The 13141-nt window shown below is 32.9% G+C and overlaps 2 protein-coding genes across 2 annotated transcripts in view; both read left to right on the top strand.

Moving 5' to 3' along the window:
- LOC132942774 (zinc finger MYM-type protein 1-like) overlaps positions 1–5326 on the top strand; it is a 34177-nt gene extending 28851 nt beyond the window's left edge. Inside the window, exons 3-4 of the mRNA XM_061011413.1 lie at positions 3885–5202; positions 5279–5326. Of these exons, the coding sequence (XP_060867396.1) occupies positions 3885–5202; positions 5279–5326 (1366 nt within the window). The remainder of the gene's footprint in view (positions 1–3884; positions 5203–5278) is intronic.
- Positions 5049–6234, top strand: LOC132943765 (52 kDa repressor of the inhibitor of the protein kinase-like). The gene is made up of 2 exons (XM_061012855.1): positions 5049–5943; positions 6026–6234. The coding sequence occupies exons 1-2, from the start codon at positions 5335–5337 to the stop codon at positions 6137–6139; spliced, it is 723 nt and encodes a 240-aa protein (XP_060868838.1). The 5' UTR covers positions 5049–5334; the 3' UTR covers positions 6140–6234.
- Positions 6235–13141: the final 6907 nt, after the last annotated feature.

Here is a 13141-nt window from a genome sequence, read left to right as displayed (position 1 = left end):
GGATCGGGTTTAAAACAATATTGACTTTGATTGCTGTATGACTATCCATTATAATATATTATAATAGGTAGGACGTCACGAAATTCAATATTCTATAAAATAAACTTTATTAACTAAAATCCCATATATATTTTTCTACTATGAAGTATGAGAGTAGGTACCAAAACTCTGCAATACCTGCAAAATACATTAATTGCGCACATTTATTAATACACAATTGTAATTATTATTAATCTATATGAAAATTTAAATAGTAAAACATACTCTATTTCTCATCCTTTCTTAAATATTTGAAAAGTACGTAATAAGATATATAGGTATTAGTAGAATATAGTAGTACAATAAATTTGATTGAAAAAGTTAAACATAATATTAAGTTTATTACGAGAATACCCAACTATATAAAACGAGATACGAGTAACGTAAAATAATCAGTACGTGAAGGTTTAACATAAAATGTTTTTGAGGGTCGTGAAGGCTTAAAAAACTAAAAAGGTTAATCGTTGCAAAATGTTAGAATAGTTGTATAATCCATTTAAAACTTTAAATAGGAAAATCACATCGTATCTTATTCTTCTAATAGAATAGGTACCCTCTGGTGCAACACAGTTTGAGTGGGTTTGTTTTTGTTCTTTTATTCCAGTGATATAAACCGGTCGACTGGCCATTCAGATCCAAATTCTCCATGATAGAACAGGCGTACCTACTACCTACTAATTATTTCAAAAATGTTTAGGTACTAAGGTAGGTAAGTAAATACCGATTCGGTAAAACTCGGATGATACAACCAATCATAAGGCACTATTTCATTGTTGAAAGAGTAAAAGAAGTAAAATATTTATATTTTTATGAAAACTGAACCAGTTGACCAACGTATTATTAATATACCTTTTTATAGGTTAGGTCATGTTAAATGCAAAATAAAATATTGCAGGATATTTGGAAGGAGTCGTAGTGTCAATCGACTGTTTTTCATTTAATAATAATAATAATAATAATAATAATAATAATAATAATAATAATAATAATATCTATTGGCCAAAATAAAAATACAGTTTCAATAAATAATCAATGATTATATATATAACATAGTTAGATGGCCCATTTCACCACTGAGGATAACCTCTTATCGGTGATGATGGAGTACTATTAAGAGCTAAGTTGGTAAACATTTATAAATGTTATAATATTTTAGATATTTCGTAAAAAATTGCGAATTTATTTCTCTATTTTGAAGTGGCGAGCATTACTTGCGTTTAATTGAGTTTTAGGGGATTTTTTTTTAATTGGCCTTTGATCAAAATTTCCAAAAATAGTATTCCAATTTCCAGTGTTGTTGTTTATAATCACATGTTAGAAAAATATTGAGCTTTATTACATTTGATGTGTTTTTTAAAATGTGTAATATATCGCATTGGAACATTTGGAACTATATAATATAATATTATAATATATTAGAGTAACTTGACGATGAACGATAGTTTGTTGCGTTTAGCTCTGCAGCGTGCACGCATTCAATACAATATACACATGTTGACACGTGCGTGTATAATATGATGTACAATAATATAATATAAAAAATATGATTTTTAAAACGAAAAGATTAAATTTGAATTAAAATAGTTTGTCAAACAACATTTCTCGTACTCTCGATTGACGTTACCTAATAATAATAATATGGTTCTACCGTCCTGTATTTTAATCGCTGACAGCAGCTGCGCATGTGCGTGTGTATACTGACAGCCAAATAATTAGATCTACTACTACGTGTGAGTGTATGTGTGTGTGTACTTGTGTGTGTGTGTGTGTGTGTAATATATTATCCATACAGATTTACGAAGTGCATTTTAGTTTTGGCTCATTCGAATGACGCGTGTCTAAAATAATAACACGATCTCTCATCGAACTGGGAACGACTGACTAAAATATATGACGCAATATCTATACCTACATCACTATGTGAATAACATATCATAGCCTATAATCGTGTAATTTCACATTTCTTACTATTTCCTCTTAGTTTTGAATTTTAGATAATATTTAAAAAAAATAATATTATATATGTTACCGGAAATATTTACTATACGATTTAAATATTTAATAGGTAAATATATTTTTTAAATGATATAAATATTACCAAATTTATTTGTTTTTAAGTATATTTCAAAATTCCAAAAAACAGATTTTGAATAACTGCATTATTGAAGTAGAAAAAGAGGGCGAGCATGTTTTTTGAATCATCCCGCATATGAATATTATATTTTGTGTTACAAATGTAGTATAGCTAGTTTGTATATTAATAAATGATAATTGAATTATAAATTATAGAGTTTTAATAATATAATAGGTATATTATAAATATGTCTAGTAAATTTTATTATAAACATAATACCTATTACAAGAATTAGACTTTTCTTTTCATAATTATTTTCTACAACTTTATGTTATTTGTGTTTGAGTAATAGTTTTGTATAATGTAGAGTAGGCACCTTATTAGTATTATCAAATCTTCTAGACATCTATGTAATTTGTTTTGTGTGACTTGAACGGGTTGAACATCGTTAACAATGAAATTATCATATTTTAATAACGTACCGACATTAAAAAGGCCCCGGAAGGTTTTGTACTTAATCCGCGTCTGGACATGAATACTTGGTGATTACAACTGATAAAATGTCAGTTTATATTATATATATTGTTAGCAGTGGAAGAAAATCGTTTTTTTTTATCGTATAACTATTGTGGTTCGGACCAGGTTGACGGTCGTAGCTGGTTTATATTGTCTGGTGACTGGTATATAATAGACGTCGAACGCACTTATAATCAGTAGCCCGGGGGATGTAACGGAATTATAGCGCACAATTTGACAGTAGATCTTGGTTACTGAATATCCATTATATTATGTAACTCTATAGCCTCTAGGCAAACCTTGAACACCTACGCAATTTATTTAACAGACTAATATCCGTGCCATATGGCTGTTTTTAGATTCGGAGCGGAGTGAGGGATCTAATGGTTTTACATCTAGTGGTGTTTATTATTTTATTATTTTTTTTTTTATATCCTGTATACGAAATTTCTACCAGAAGAAGTGCTTTGATTTAAACATATTATAGTATCTTATCTTTTAGAAAATTGGATCAAGATGGTACTTTAGAGATGGCATTTTTCGATTTTCTCAATAGTTATTTAATGCCACAGGAAGAACCACTGACAAATTACAAAATCTGCTGAAAATGGGATTTTAATCTCCAACGCTTTGTCTATCACCATAGAAACGAATTAAAATAACGATTTTAGTTATTTTGTTGTAATTTATAATATTAAATCAACATAATATAGGCTATAATAAAATATAATAACAATATAAAATATCCACACCAATGAACCGTCCCCGCTCAGAATCGTTTCGTATACAATGATATGATATCATTGAATTCAAATTTAATACATTCCATTATACAGAGACCCACTTGTAATCTACTGTACAGTAGAACGACATACACTCAGTGGCGTAGTTACGGGGGGGGTGTAAGGGGTTTCCACCCCCCCTACACCAAAAAAAAAAAACAAATCTTTTTTATATTGGTTAGAATTTTAAATAATAGATAGGTAAATAATACTAGTACAAATTAACATGTGTAATATTATTATTACTATATATTATATTAATATAGTTATAGAAATTATTCGAGTGTTTACACTTCTGAGTTTTATTTTAAGAAAATCAATTATAAAATCGACGAAAACAGCGATAACGACCTCCATAAAAATGATCTAAATATTAAGACTCTTGAAACCTGTATACCTTCTTCATCTTTTACTTCGGTTGATATAAGAATTAATGACATAACATATTTTGTTAACCATGTATTGTCTCATAGTGAAATTCATACAGTTATAAATAGTATATGGACACCAGATATAACGTTTAATTTTCCTATACATAAAAACTTCGATAAAAATAAAAAAGGGCAAACGAGCAAATTTCAATTCAATTGGTTATTAAGATGGCGATGGTTAGCATACTCAGAAAAAGAAGATGGTGCATTTTGTAGACTTTGTGTTGCTTTTTCAAAATCTGAAGGTGGAATAAATGGCCAGAAACTTGGTGCTTTGGTATTAAACAAATTTGATAATTGGAAACACGCTATAGAAACATTTACTAAACATGATAAACTAAATTATCATATTAAAAGTGTAATAGACACCGATAACTTTTTAAAAATGAGAAATAATCCAAGTATATCCATTGAAAATCAATTAGATACAGCCCGTAGTAAACAAGTAAATGAAAACAGAATAAATATTTTACCTATAATTGAAGTTATTATTTTATGTGGTCGTCAAGAGCTTGCAATACGAGGACATAGAGATTTTGGTAAAATCAATGTAGAAACAATGCAAACTACAAATGAAGGAAACTTTAGGGAACTATTGCGGTATAGAGCTCGTGGTGATCTAAAGCTTAAAACATTTCTTGAAGGTCCAGGTGAACGAAATAAATATATTAGTCCTACTAGCCAAAATGCTATTATTGATTGTTGCAACACGGTAATACTTAATAAAATTGTAGCTAAAATAAACAAAGCAAAGTGTTTCACTGTCCTTGCTGACGAAACCGCCGATGTATCTGGTATAGAGCAAGTGTCTTTATGTGCTAAATATGTTGATATAGATGAATTAGTTGTCAGAGAAGATTTTTTGCAATTTGTTCCTACAAACGATTTAACTGGCAAAGGCTTAGCAACTCTTATTATTGAAAATTTAAAGGCGTTCGGGATAGAACTTAAGTATTTACGTGGACAGGGGTACGATGGGGCTGCAGCTATGTCTGGACAATTTAATGGTGTTAGGTCACATATTTCTCAATTGTATCCGATGGCAACTTATGTTCACTGTACAGCACACACCCTTAACTTGGCAGTATCTAAATCTTGTACAATACAACCAATTAGAAACTGCTTGGGTACGATTGGAAAATCACGAGATTTCTTTGTATACCCCAAACGAAAAAATATACTTTTACAAGCAATCGAAGACTTTAATGGAACAATTAATGCAAAAACATTAAAACGCAACTGTGCTACAAGATGGATCGAACGTTTTCATTCAGTTCACGATTTTATCGAACTTTTGGAATGTGTCGTTGATTCCTTAGACACTATTAGTAGTTGGGCCGATGGTGATACCTCAAGTCAAGCAAATAATTTAAAAAATTCAATCTTACAAGGAGAGTTTATCATATCACTTTTGGTTTTATCGAAAATATTTGCAGTTGGATTGCCACTATCTAAACAATTCCAAAGCGTTGCCATTGATTTAAGAGAAGCTATGATATTAGCTAATGCGACACTGTCTGAATTAAAAACAATTCGAAGTAACATTGATGAATATTTTCATGAAATCTATACAAAAGCATCTGTTCTAGCTCAGGAGTTGTGTTTTTCAATATCATTACCTCGAATTGCACGTAAACAAAAAAACAGAGATAACTATTCAGTGAACACGCCTGAAGAATATTTTAAAATAACAATATTCATACCTTATTTAGAATTGTTTATTAACGAAATTGAATCGAGATTTATTGAACATCAGAAAACATTAAAAGGATTTCAAAACTTATTTCCAAAAACGTCAGAAATGACAACACTTGAAAAAGATGAATTTATTAGTTTGATAGATTTTTATAATGATGATTTGGCAGATAACAATAAAGATATTTTGGTATCTGAGTTAAAACTTTGGCGACGTAAAATACTTGCACTAGATAAACAACCTACAAATGCTATGGATGCTTTAGTTATCTGCAATAACATGTATCCAAATATATACAAATTACTACAAATTTTAGCAACACTACCTGTTTCAACAGCTTCATCCGAAAGATCTTTTTCATCATTAAAGAGAATTAAGACGTACCTAAGGAATACAATGTCAGAGGTATTTATAAAATTGTATAATATAATATATAAGAACTAATTAAATAAAAATAATAAATATGAATGATATTTTACATTTTTAGAAAAGATTAAATGGTTTGGCAATGCTCTCCATTCATCGTTCAATATCAGTAGATGCAAAGGAAGTGTTGGACGAATTATCTATTAACAAACGTCGAGTGGATTTTATTTTATGAATTATTATAATAAACTAATATAAAACTATAAAAACTATTTATAATTAATACAAATTTGAAACAAAATAAAAATAACGTACGTAAAAAACTAATAACTTGTAATTTGTATCATAAATATATTTTAAAACCCCCCCCAGAAAAAAATCGTATCTACGCCACTGCATACACTTACCCGCTTTTTTTATATTCAATGTCACGTTGTCGTGTTCATTTTGACTTTAAGTGATAGCTAATAGCATCTATTTTTATTTTATTTTCCACTGTTTGGTGGACTGTGTTGATGTTCTATCGGTATTCTGTACTATAATTTTTACCACTGTTTTATAACTAGTGCAGAAATACACTCCTCTTCGACTGCCGTGTTATCGCTGTGAGTAAACAGTTGCGGTACCTAGAAATTATCCTGGACTAGATGTTTACGTTTGCCAAACACATAGAACCGGTCTCCAAAATAGCCTCCCGTTCAGCCGCCGCACTAACTAGGCTCATGGCCAATGTTAGAAGTCCATGCCAGTGGAAGCGGAGACTGTTGAGCTCAATAGTCGAGAGCTAGTTGTTGTACATCTCCCCATGTTTGTACAAATCGAGTGGTGGCCTCGGACAGGACAAGGGCCAAACTGATACGACTGCAGAAGACAGCAGCGCTCGGGGTCACCCGAGTGTACCTTACAGTTTCCGACGAGGCGTTGCTGTTGCTGGCTGGCATGCCGAGGCCTGGAGAGGTTGAGGATTAAAGCTTGTCTGCGCAACATAATCTGCTGATAACAGCATCCTTCCCGGCCACCCACCAGTCTAGTCCGAGTACGCTGTCAGAAGGGAGAAACGCGGGATGACGGTTTGCCAGTGGCAGAGGAGATGGATGTCCACGACAAAGGTACCATGGACGCGACACGTCATCCCGGACATCGGTAGGTGGCTAGGAAGAACATTCCCGAAGGTGCCACTGACATTCCATTAAGCCCGGGCACTGACGGAACATGACTTCTTCCAGTACTACCTGCATCGGATGGGTAGGGCTGCCAGTTGCCGGTACAATCACTGTGACAGCAAAGGCAACACTACCCAACATACGCTGTTTGAATGCCAGCCAGAACTGGAGTGGAATGAGTGAGGTGTTAGGTGCACGCCTCGGCCGCTTACCGGCCTCTGAGGACGTATTATATACTTGACTGTAAATAGTGAAAACATTTTTTTTTTAACTTTCGAGTGTATATAAAGGGTGACTGATTTAACGTTTTAACGTAAGACACTTATAATGAGTGTCTTATGATGAGTTCCTTACGTTAAATGGACCACCCTATATAATATATTATTATGTATGTTGTATCTAGTAATAGAGTAATAGAGTACTTGTAAACGTTGTTCTTCTATACAGTAATGTACCTATTTTGCCTATACAATACGCCACATCACGAATTGCGAAAAGGAAAAAATGACCGGACACGAAGGAATGGGTCGAATATTACTAGGTCTATATACTATATTCTAGTGTTACCGAACAGGTATGTAATTATGCATTATATTATGTAACCGTGATATTATTATCATTGTTTATTATACATAATAACGTGTACATACTACACCTTTACATAATTATTATAATACAATGCACGTATTGTAAATTATTATTTGAGGCCGTGATGATGCGCATTGGAAATCATTATATTGTATAATATATGTTTAAGACTATACATCCGTGGTATGTGTACGATATGCAATCACTTGAGTGGCGATTAATACCTATATTAATATAATATTTATTATTCGGTAAATATCAAAGTATCAGTAGGATACACGAATGAAAGTCGATAAAAACTAATCCCAACAAACGGCCAAAAACCTGTGAATAATATAACACATTAATTTGATCGATTATAATAAGTTGGTTCTATCCATAATATACTTATGCATATTTGAAGTGGACCAACGTCACAGTTAATTGTTTAGTTATTATTAATCGCTGTGTCAATAACGGTATCGGTACATATTATATTATCACGGCATGTGGATCACGTTGTTAACTTTATATAATTGTTTGAGTGAAATAATATTAAAGGATTATCGAGTTAAGTTGTAGTAAAAAAAATACTACACTTATCTATTAAAGATTAAACCATATATTACATTATATTTATAACGCTTCGGCTGTTTGCTTTACTAAAACACTATATAGATAATTTGAATTATTTATAAATTATCGGTTTCTTTTTTTTTGTACACCACTAGGATAGTTAAATATGCTTATTATGATTTATTGTAAAACAGTTTGTCGTTGTTGAATCAAAATTTGATTTATAGTTCTCAAAATCTAATGACCACCAATTATCCATAGTTTTGACATAAAAATAATGAAGAAATTAATTAATAACCAATACCAATAACTTATGGATCACTCATACTCCATTTAGGTATATAGGTGACACAACGATATCGAAAAATAAATAACCTGAATTATACTAATTTATAGTATATACATACTATATATGTCAATATTTTAGTTTTTGTTATTTGTTTGAGACAAGTCACGCTGTGCGACCATTTACGTTGTGAAAATATAGTACCTATTAGAAAAAATAATTATTTTTAAAAACGTACGATATGCATCACATAATCCTATATACCTGCTATATTTAGCTGCTGACGTAATTTAAATTTTATAAATCGATTCGGTTTCACAATACAACATAGTTGTAAAGCGTACTAAACTATGAATAAAATTCAGTATTATTATTCCGGTCATCGCAAAAAAAAACTCATAAATTAATATACTTGTGCGTAAGAGGAGAGAAAGTGAAAACTTATGCCCAGTGCCCACTGCCCACACATGGTGGGCGGAACCGGCAACGAGTGAAAACCATATTAAATGCGTACGCGTAGCAGTTGAAATTATAATTTACGAGTATTGTTCCGTTTTAATCATATAAATCTTTAAATAAGAAATAAAAAAAATGATATACTACAATTTATAAAATAGCTTTAAGTATATTATATAATATTTATGTATAACTACACTCAGTTACGGTTAGTCACAATATCCGAAAATATTGTAAGACATCAATGGTATCAACTTGTAAGATGGATTAATACGTAGTTATGAGATTTATATGATAACATGAAACAATAATAAATTGGTGGCATGGTGTGGCATGATAATTGGCCTCAGTCACTAATGTGCTCTGAGGTCAAGCATCAGCCGGCTTTGCTAGTTCCCGAATGGGTTTTAGTGACAAATCCTCGGAACACATACACATGTTCCGAATCAACCGTACCCCACCCCCCTGACAGTAAAAACAGGCTAATGACCATGCAGTTAATAACTTAAAATTTAAAAAAAAATTTATAATAATAGATTGATTTAACTTGATTTACTTAAAAATGTACATTACATAGAAATACTTGTTAAGTGTTATAATTTATTGTCAGCATCTAATATGCGATTGTTTAATACAATATGCATATTGTATACGGTTATACGAATTACAATTATTAATACAAATATTATGTTTGAATATAATCATATTTGCATTTATATTATTACAGTAGAAGAATATTTGTTATTTTTAGTTCATGGCGTTGAGAACGGTGTGACCGATCTGGTCGTAACCAGGCGTGTGTCGTATGTGGTTAGCCGGAAGAAAAAACGGGTTTTTAACGTACACGCCGAATTTGGCGATATAAATTTAGTGAAACTCGCCAAATGTGTGATTTAATAACACGCGTTCATATAATAATAATTATTGTTATTATACTATGCGGCAGAAAAAGGCGAGGACAGTCCCATTATTACGCGTCACAAACCACTAAAATTGATTACGCCTTGCTGGTTATATACTTATATATTTAAATATATAATACACATTATAGTCGTTAATATTTATCACGCTGACTTACGACAACCAGAAACGTCAAAAATATATAATCATAAACATATAATTAGGCGTATATTATATTTTTATTATGTGCAATGAGAGAACGTGGGACGCTGTATATATATACTAAGGTTGTAACCAAACGTGTGGTTGAAAACCGCAATCACGCCGTGCCACGATAATCGGTCAGTTTTTAGTGTCTATATATAAGTCTAAATATATTATACACATACCTAATGTACGTTATTACGGTATACATGGTTATGAAGAACGTTTTACGTATTATATATAATGATTTCTTATAGTATATATACTATATGGGTATTTAGACATTGGAGTTGAACATCATTTTGACATTTGAACAGTTGAACATTTTGTTTGAGCGCGGCCTATTTTGTTTGTCGAAAAATGTAAGTATAGGTACTGCACCCATAAGAACCGGTGGGTTATGTTGTAATATTTTTAAGCTTTTTACCATAATATTGATAAATACAATATAATAAACATCGCTGAACGGGAATGTGCGAAAGCCGAGGCAGTGACGTTTGCTGCTGACACTATACTAAATGACCGTGAAAACGTTTACGAATAAATAAGCTATCCGCACAGTTTCCCCCCTCCCCACGATTTCGTGTGTATGCGGTGACATTTTGTGATGGATTTCAATGTCGTCGTCGTCGTCGTATATCGATAAACAGTCGCGGTTGACGGTATAAACGGTTGAGAGGAAGTATATAACTCGGGAAGCAGTCCACCCATAAAGCTTCACGGTAAAAAGAAAAAAAAAATATAACAACATGTCATCATGTCAACCAACGTCATTTCTGCCGTCGTCACCCGTCTGGGGTCGTATATCGTGTATATAAATAGCGTATTGCCTTATGGTCGTGGTAGCTGCAGTGGTGCGATGAATACTTCGTCGAAGACTATACGGTAGATTGCAGCGGCTGAAAATATCGGCACGTTATTATGAGCTAAAGGCGCGGTTTTCGCGGGATCGGGGATGATTACGGGGCGGCGATCGTGCAGCGTGCTTTACGTCCAATATCGTGTAACTCGGCGGCAAGGGGGATGTGTGCAGTCTGCAGTGTATATGCGCGGCGGCTGGATATAAAGAACGACGACGACGACGACGACAACGACGACGACTTAGACAAAAAAATAAATAAATAAAAATAAGGAGTAGAGCGCTATACGCGCGGGGAGAGACTTTAGGGGGTAGGTTTCGGGCGGCGGCGGCGGCGGGTAATTTACGACCGGACGTTTTATCGCGAGACTCGTTTTGCCGGGCGAAAAACAACCGTCGCCGCCCCTCCGCGCGCGCACTCGTGCCGCGGTCTATGCAGGGCGTTTTTATATTGTCCGCGTCCCGTCGCGGCGGCGGTGGCCTCTGCCGCTCGGAGATTTATGGCCCATTAGAAAGCGCGACACACACGCACACGACACGGCGGGTAAACTCGCGGCGGGTTTCGGTGCCAAAACGGCAAAAACCTCGGCCAATATAATATATTACAAACATCGACTCCTCGTTTTCCACCTATATTAATATATATATGTATCGCAGTAGTATACGTATAACCTATCGCAGTACACGTCGTGTGGTATATTACGTCGAACAACAGTGCGCGAATGTGAACGTGTATAATATGTAGTGGTGTTTGTGTGGGCGCGCCGCGGGTAGAGGTTTCGGTACGGAGATTTTTAATTGTACAAACTATCGCCTATAGGTATCTTTATAATATACGGTGTGTGTTTGTGTGTGAGAGAGAGAGAGAGAGAGAGAGAGACGAATAGGATACGAGTATAAGAGTAGATATACAGGGTGATTCACCAAGTATGTGTGCATCCCTTTTTTCTTCTTCCATAACGCCGCAGTTAGTCGAAATCTGATTTTTGGAATTTTTAAATTTACTTAAAGATCATATTTTAAAATCCTGGATATTTCTTTTTATTATTTAAGGACTTAGAAGTATTGAGTTATTTAACTTTGTGAGCTTAGGATAATAGGTCCATAATAATAGGTTGGAAAATATGGAGGTAATTCGAGTATTTCAGTAACTTATATCAGTCGATCAAAATTTATATTTTATTAAAATGGTCCCAAATCATTAATGCTGGATCCGATATCGCATACATATTATATATTTGTAAAGTAATTTTAAAAGACAAATTTTGCTAGATATATACATTTCATTAACTAAAAAACTACTCGTTACAAATATACAATTTAAGGTACATAAAATGTTTAAAAAAAAATTATCTGTTAAATAGTTAAAAAGGGGGATCTCAAATGAAAAATACGAGGTCTGTATCGCCACAGGACACTACGCTGTGTTACCTACTAAAAATCTGAAAAAATATGATCTTTGACTATATCATAATCAAAATTTCCAAAAATAAGAATCTGAAAAAATTCATAGTATCAAATGAAAAAGTGGATGAGCTTGTTGAATCACTCTGTATACAGCGTAGTATATATCTATAATAATATATAAAGCTGTAGAGTTTGTTTGTTTGAACGCGCTAATCTCAGGAACTACTAGTTCGAACTGTAAAATTATTTTATTGTTGGATAGTCCATTCATCGAGGAAGACTAAAGGCTATATAACACCATGCGACGACAAATTAATAGAAGCCTGGGGAAATGCTCAAACAGGGATTTTGAGATTTACGGTGGAAAATTTTATTTATATAAATGGTCGCTATTGGTTATAGAAGAAATAATTAATAGATAAAGTATTTATTTATTATTGGTTGCCATTGGTTAATCTGGCAGTTCAGGTACAAGCATGCATAAAATCGAATTCTCGCACATTGCCTACCAGGGTGGCTGATATGCAATGAGTTATGCCAAAAAGGAGTTGAACAATTACAATTTTTTTGTAAGAGTTGTCATTTTTTACGGGCCACGAAGTGCGTAGGAGCAGCTAGTCTTTTATATATATTGATAGTAATAGTAATAATAATTATAATATTTTTTTGTAATCAATAGCAACTATTTAAATAAACAAAAAACAAAACAAAATAAATGTATTATAATTACATAATCACGCATTTTTTACATACGACTAGTAACTGATATTCTCATTAACAATACCATGCCACGACCAAGACGATCAAATACTTCACGAC

The sequence above is a fragment of the Metopolophium dirhodum genome, chromosome 4 (genome assembly GCF_019925205.1).
Source record: "Metopolophium dirhodum isolate CAU chromosome 4, ASM1992520v1, whole genome shotgun sequence".
NCBI classification, from domain to species: Eukaryota; Metazoa; Arthropoda; class Insecta; order Hemiptera; family Aphididae; genus Metopolophium; species Metopolophium dirhodum.
This window is presented reverse-complemented; position numbering and strand designations above follow the sequence as displayed.

Excerpts from the sequence above, each read along its gene's own strand:
- LOC132943765 (XM_061012855.1), top strand. The coding sequence starts at position 5,335 with ATGATATTAGCTAATGCGACACTGTCTGAATTAAAAACAATTCGAAGT. Across the intron at positions 5,944-6,025 it reads TAAGGAATACAATGTCAGAG|AAAAGATTAAATGGTTTGGC; the intron begins GTATTTATAAAA and ends TTACATTTTTAG.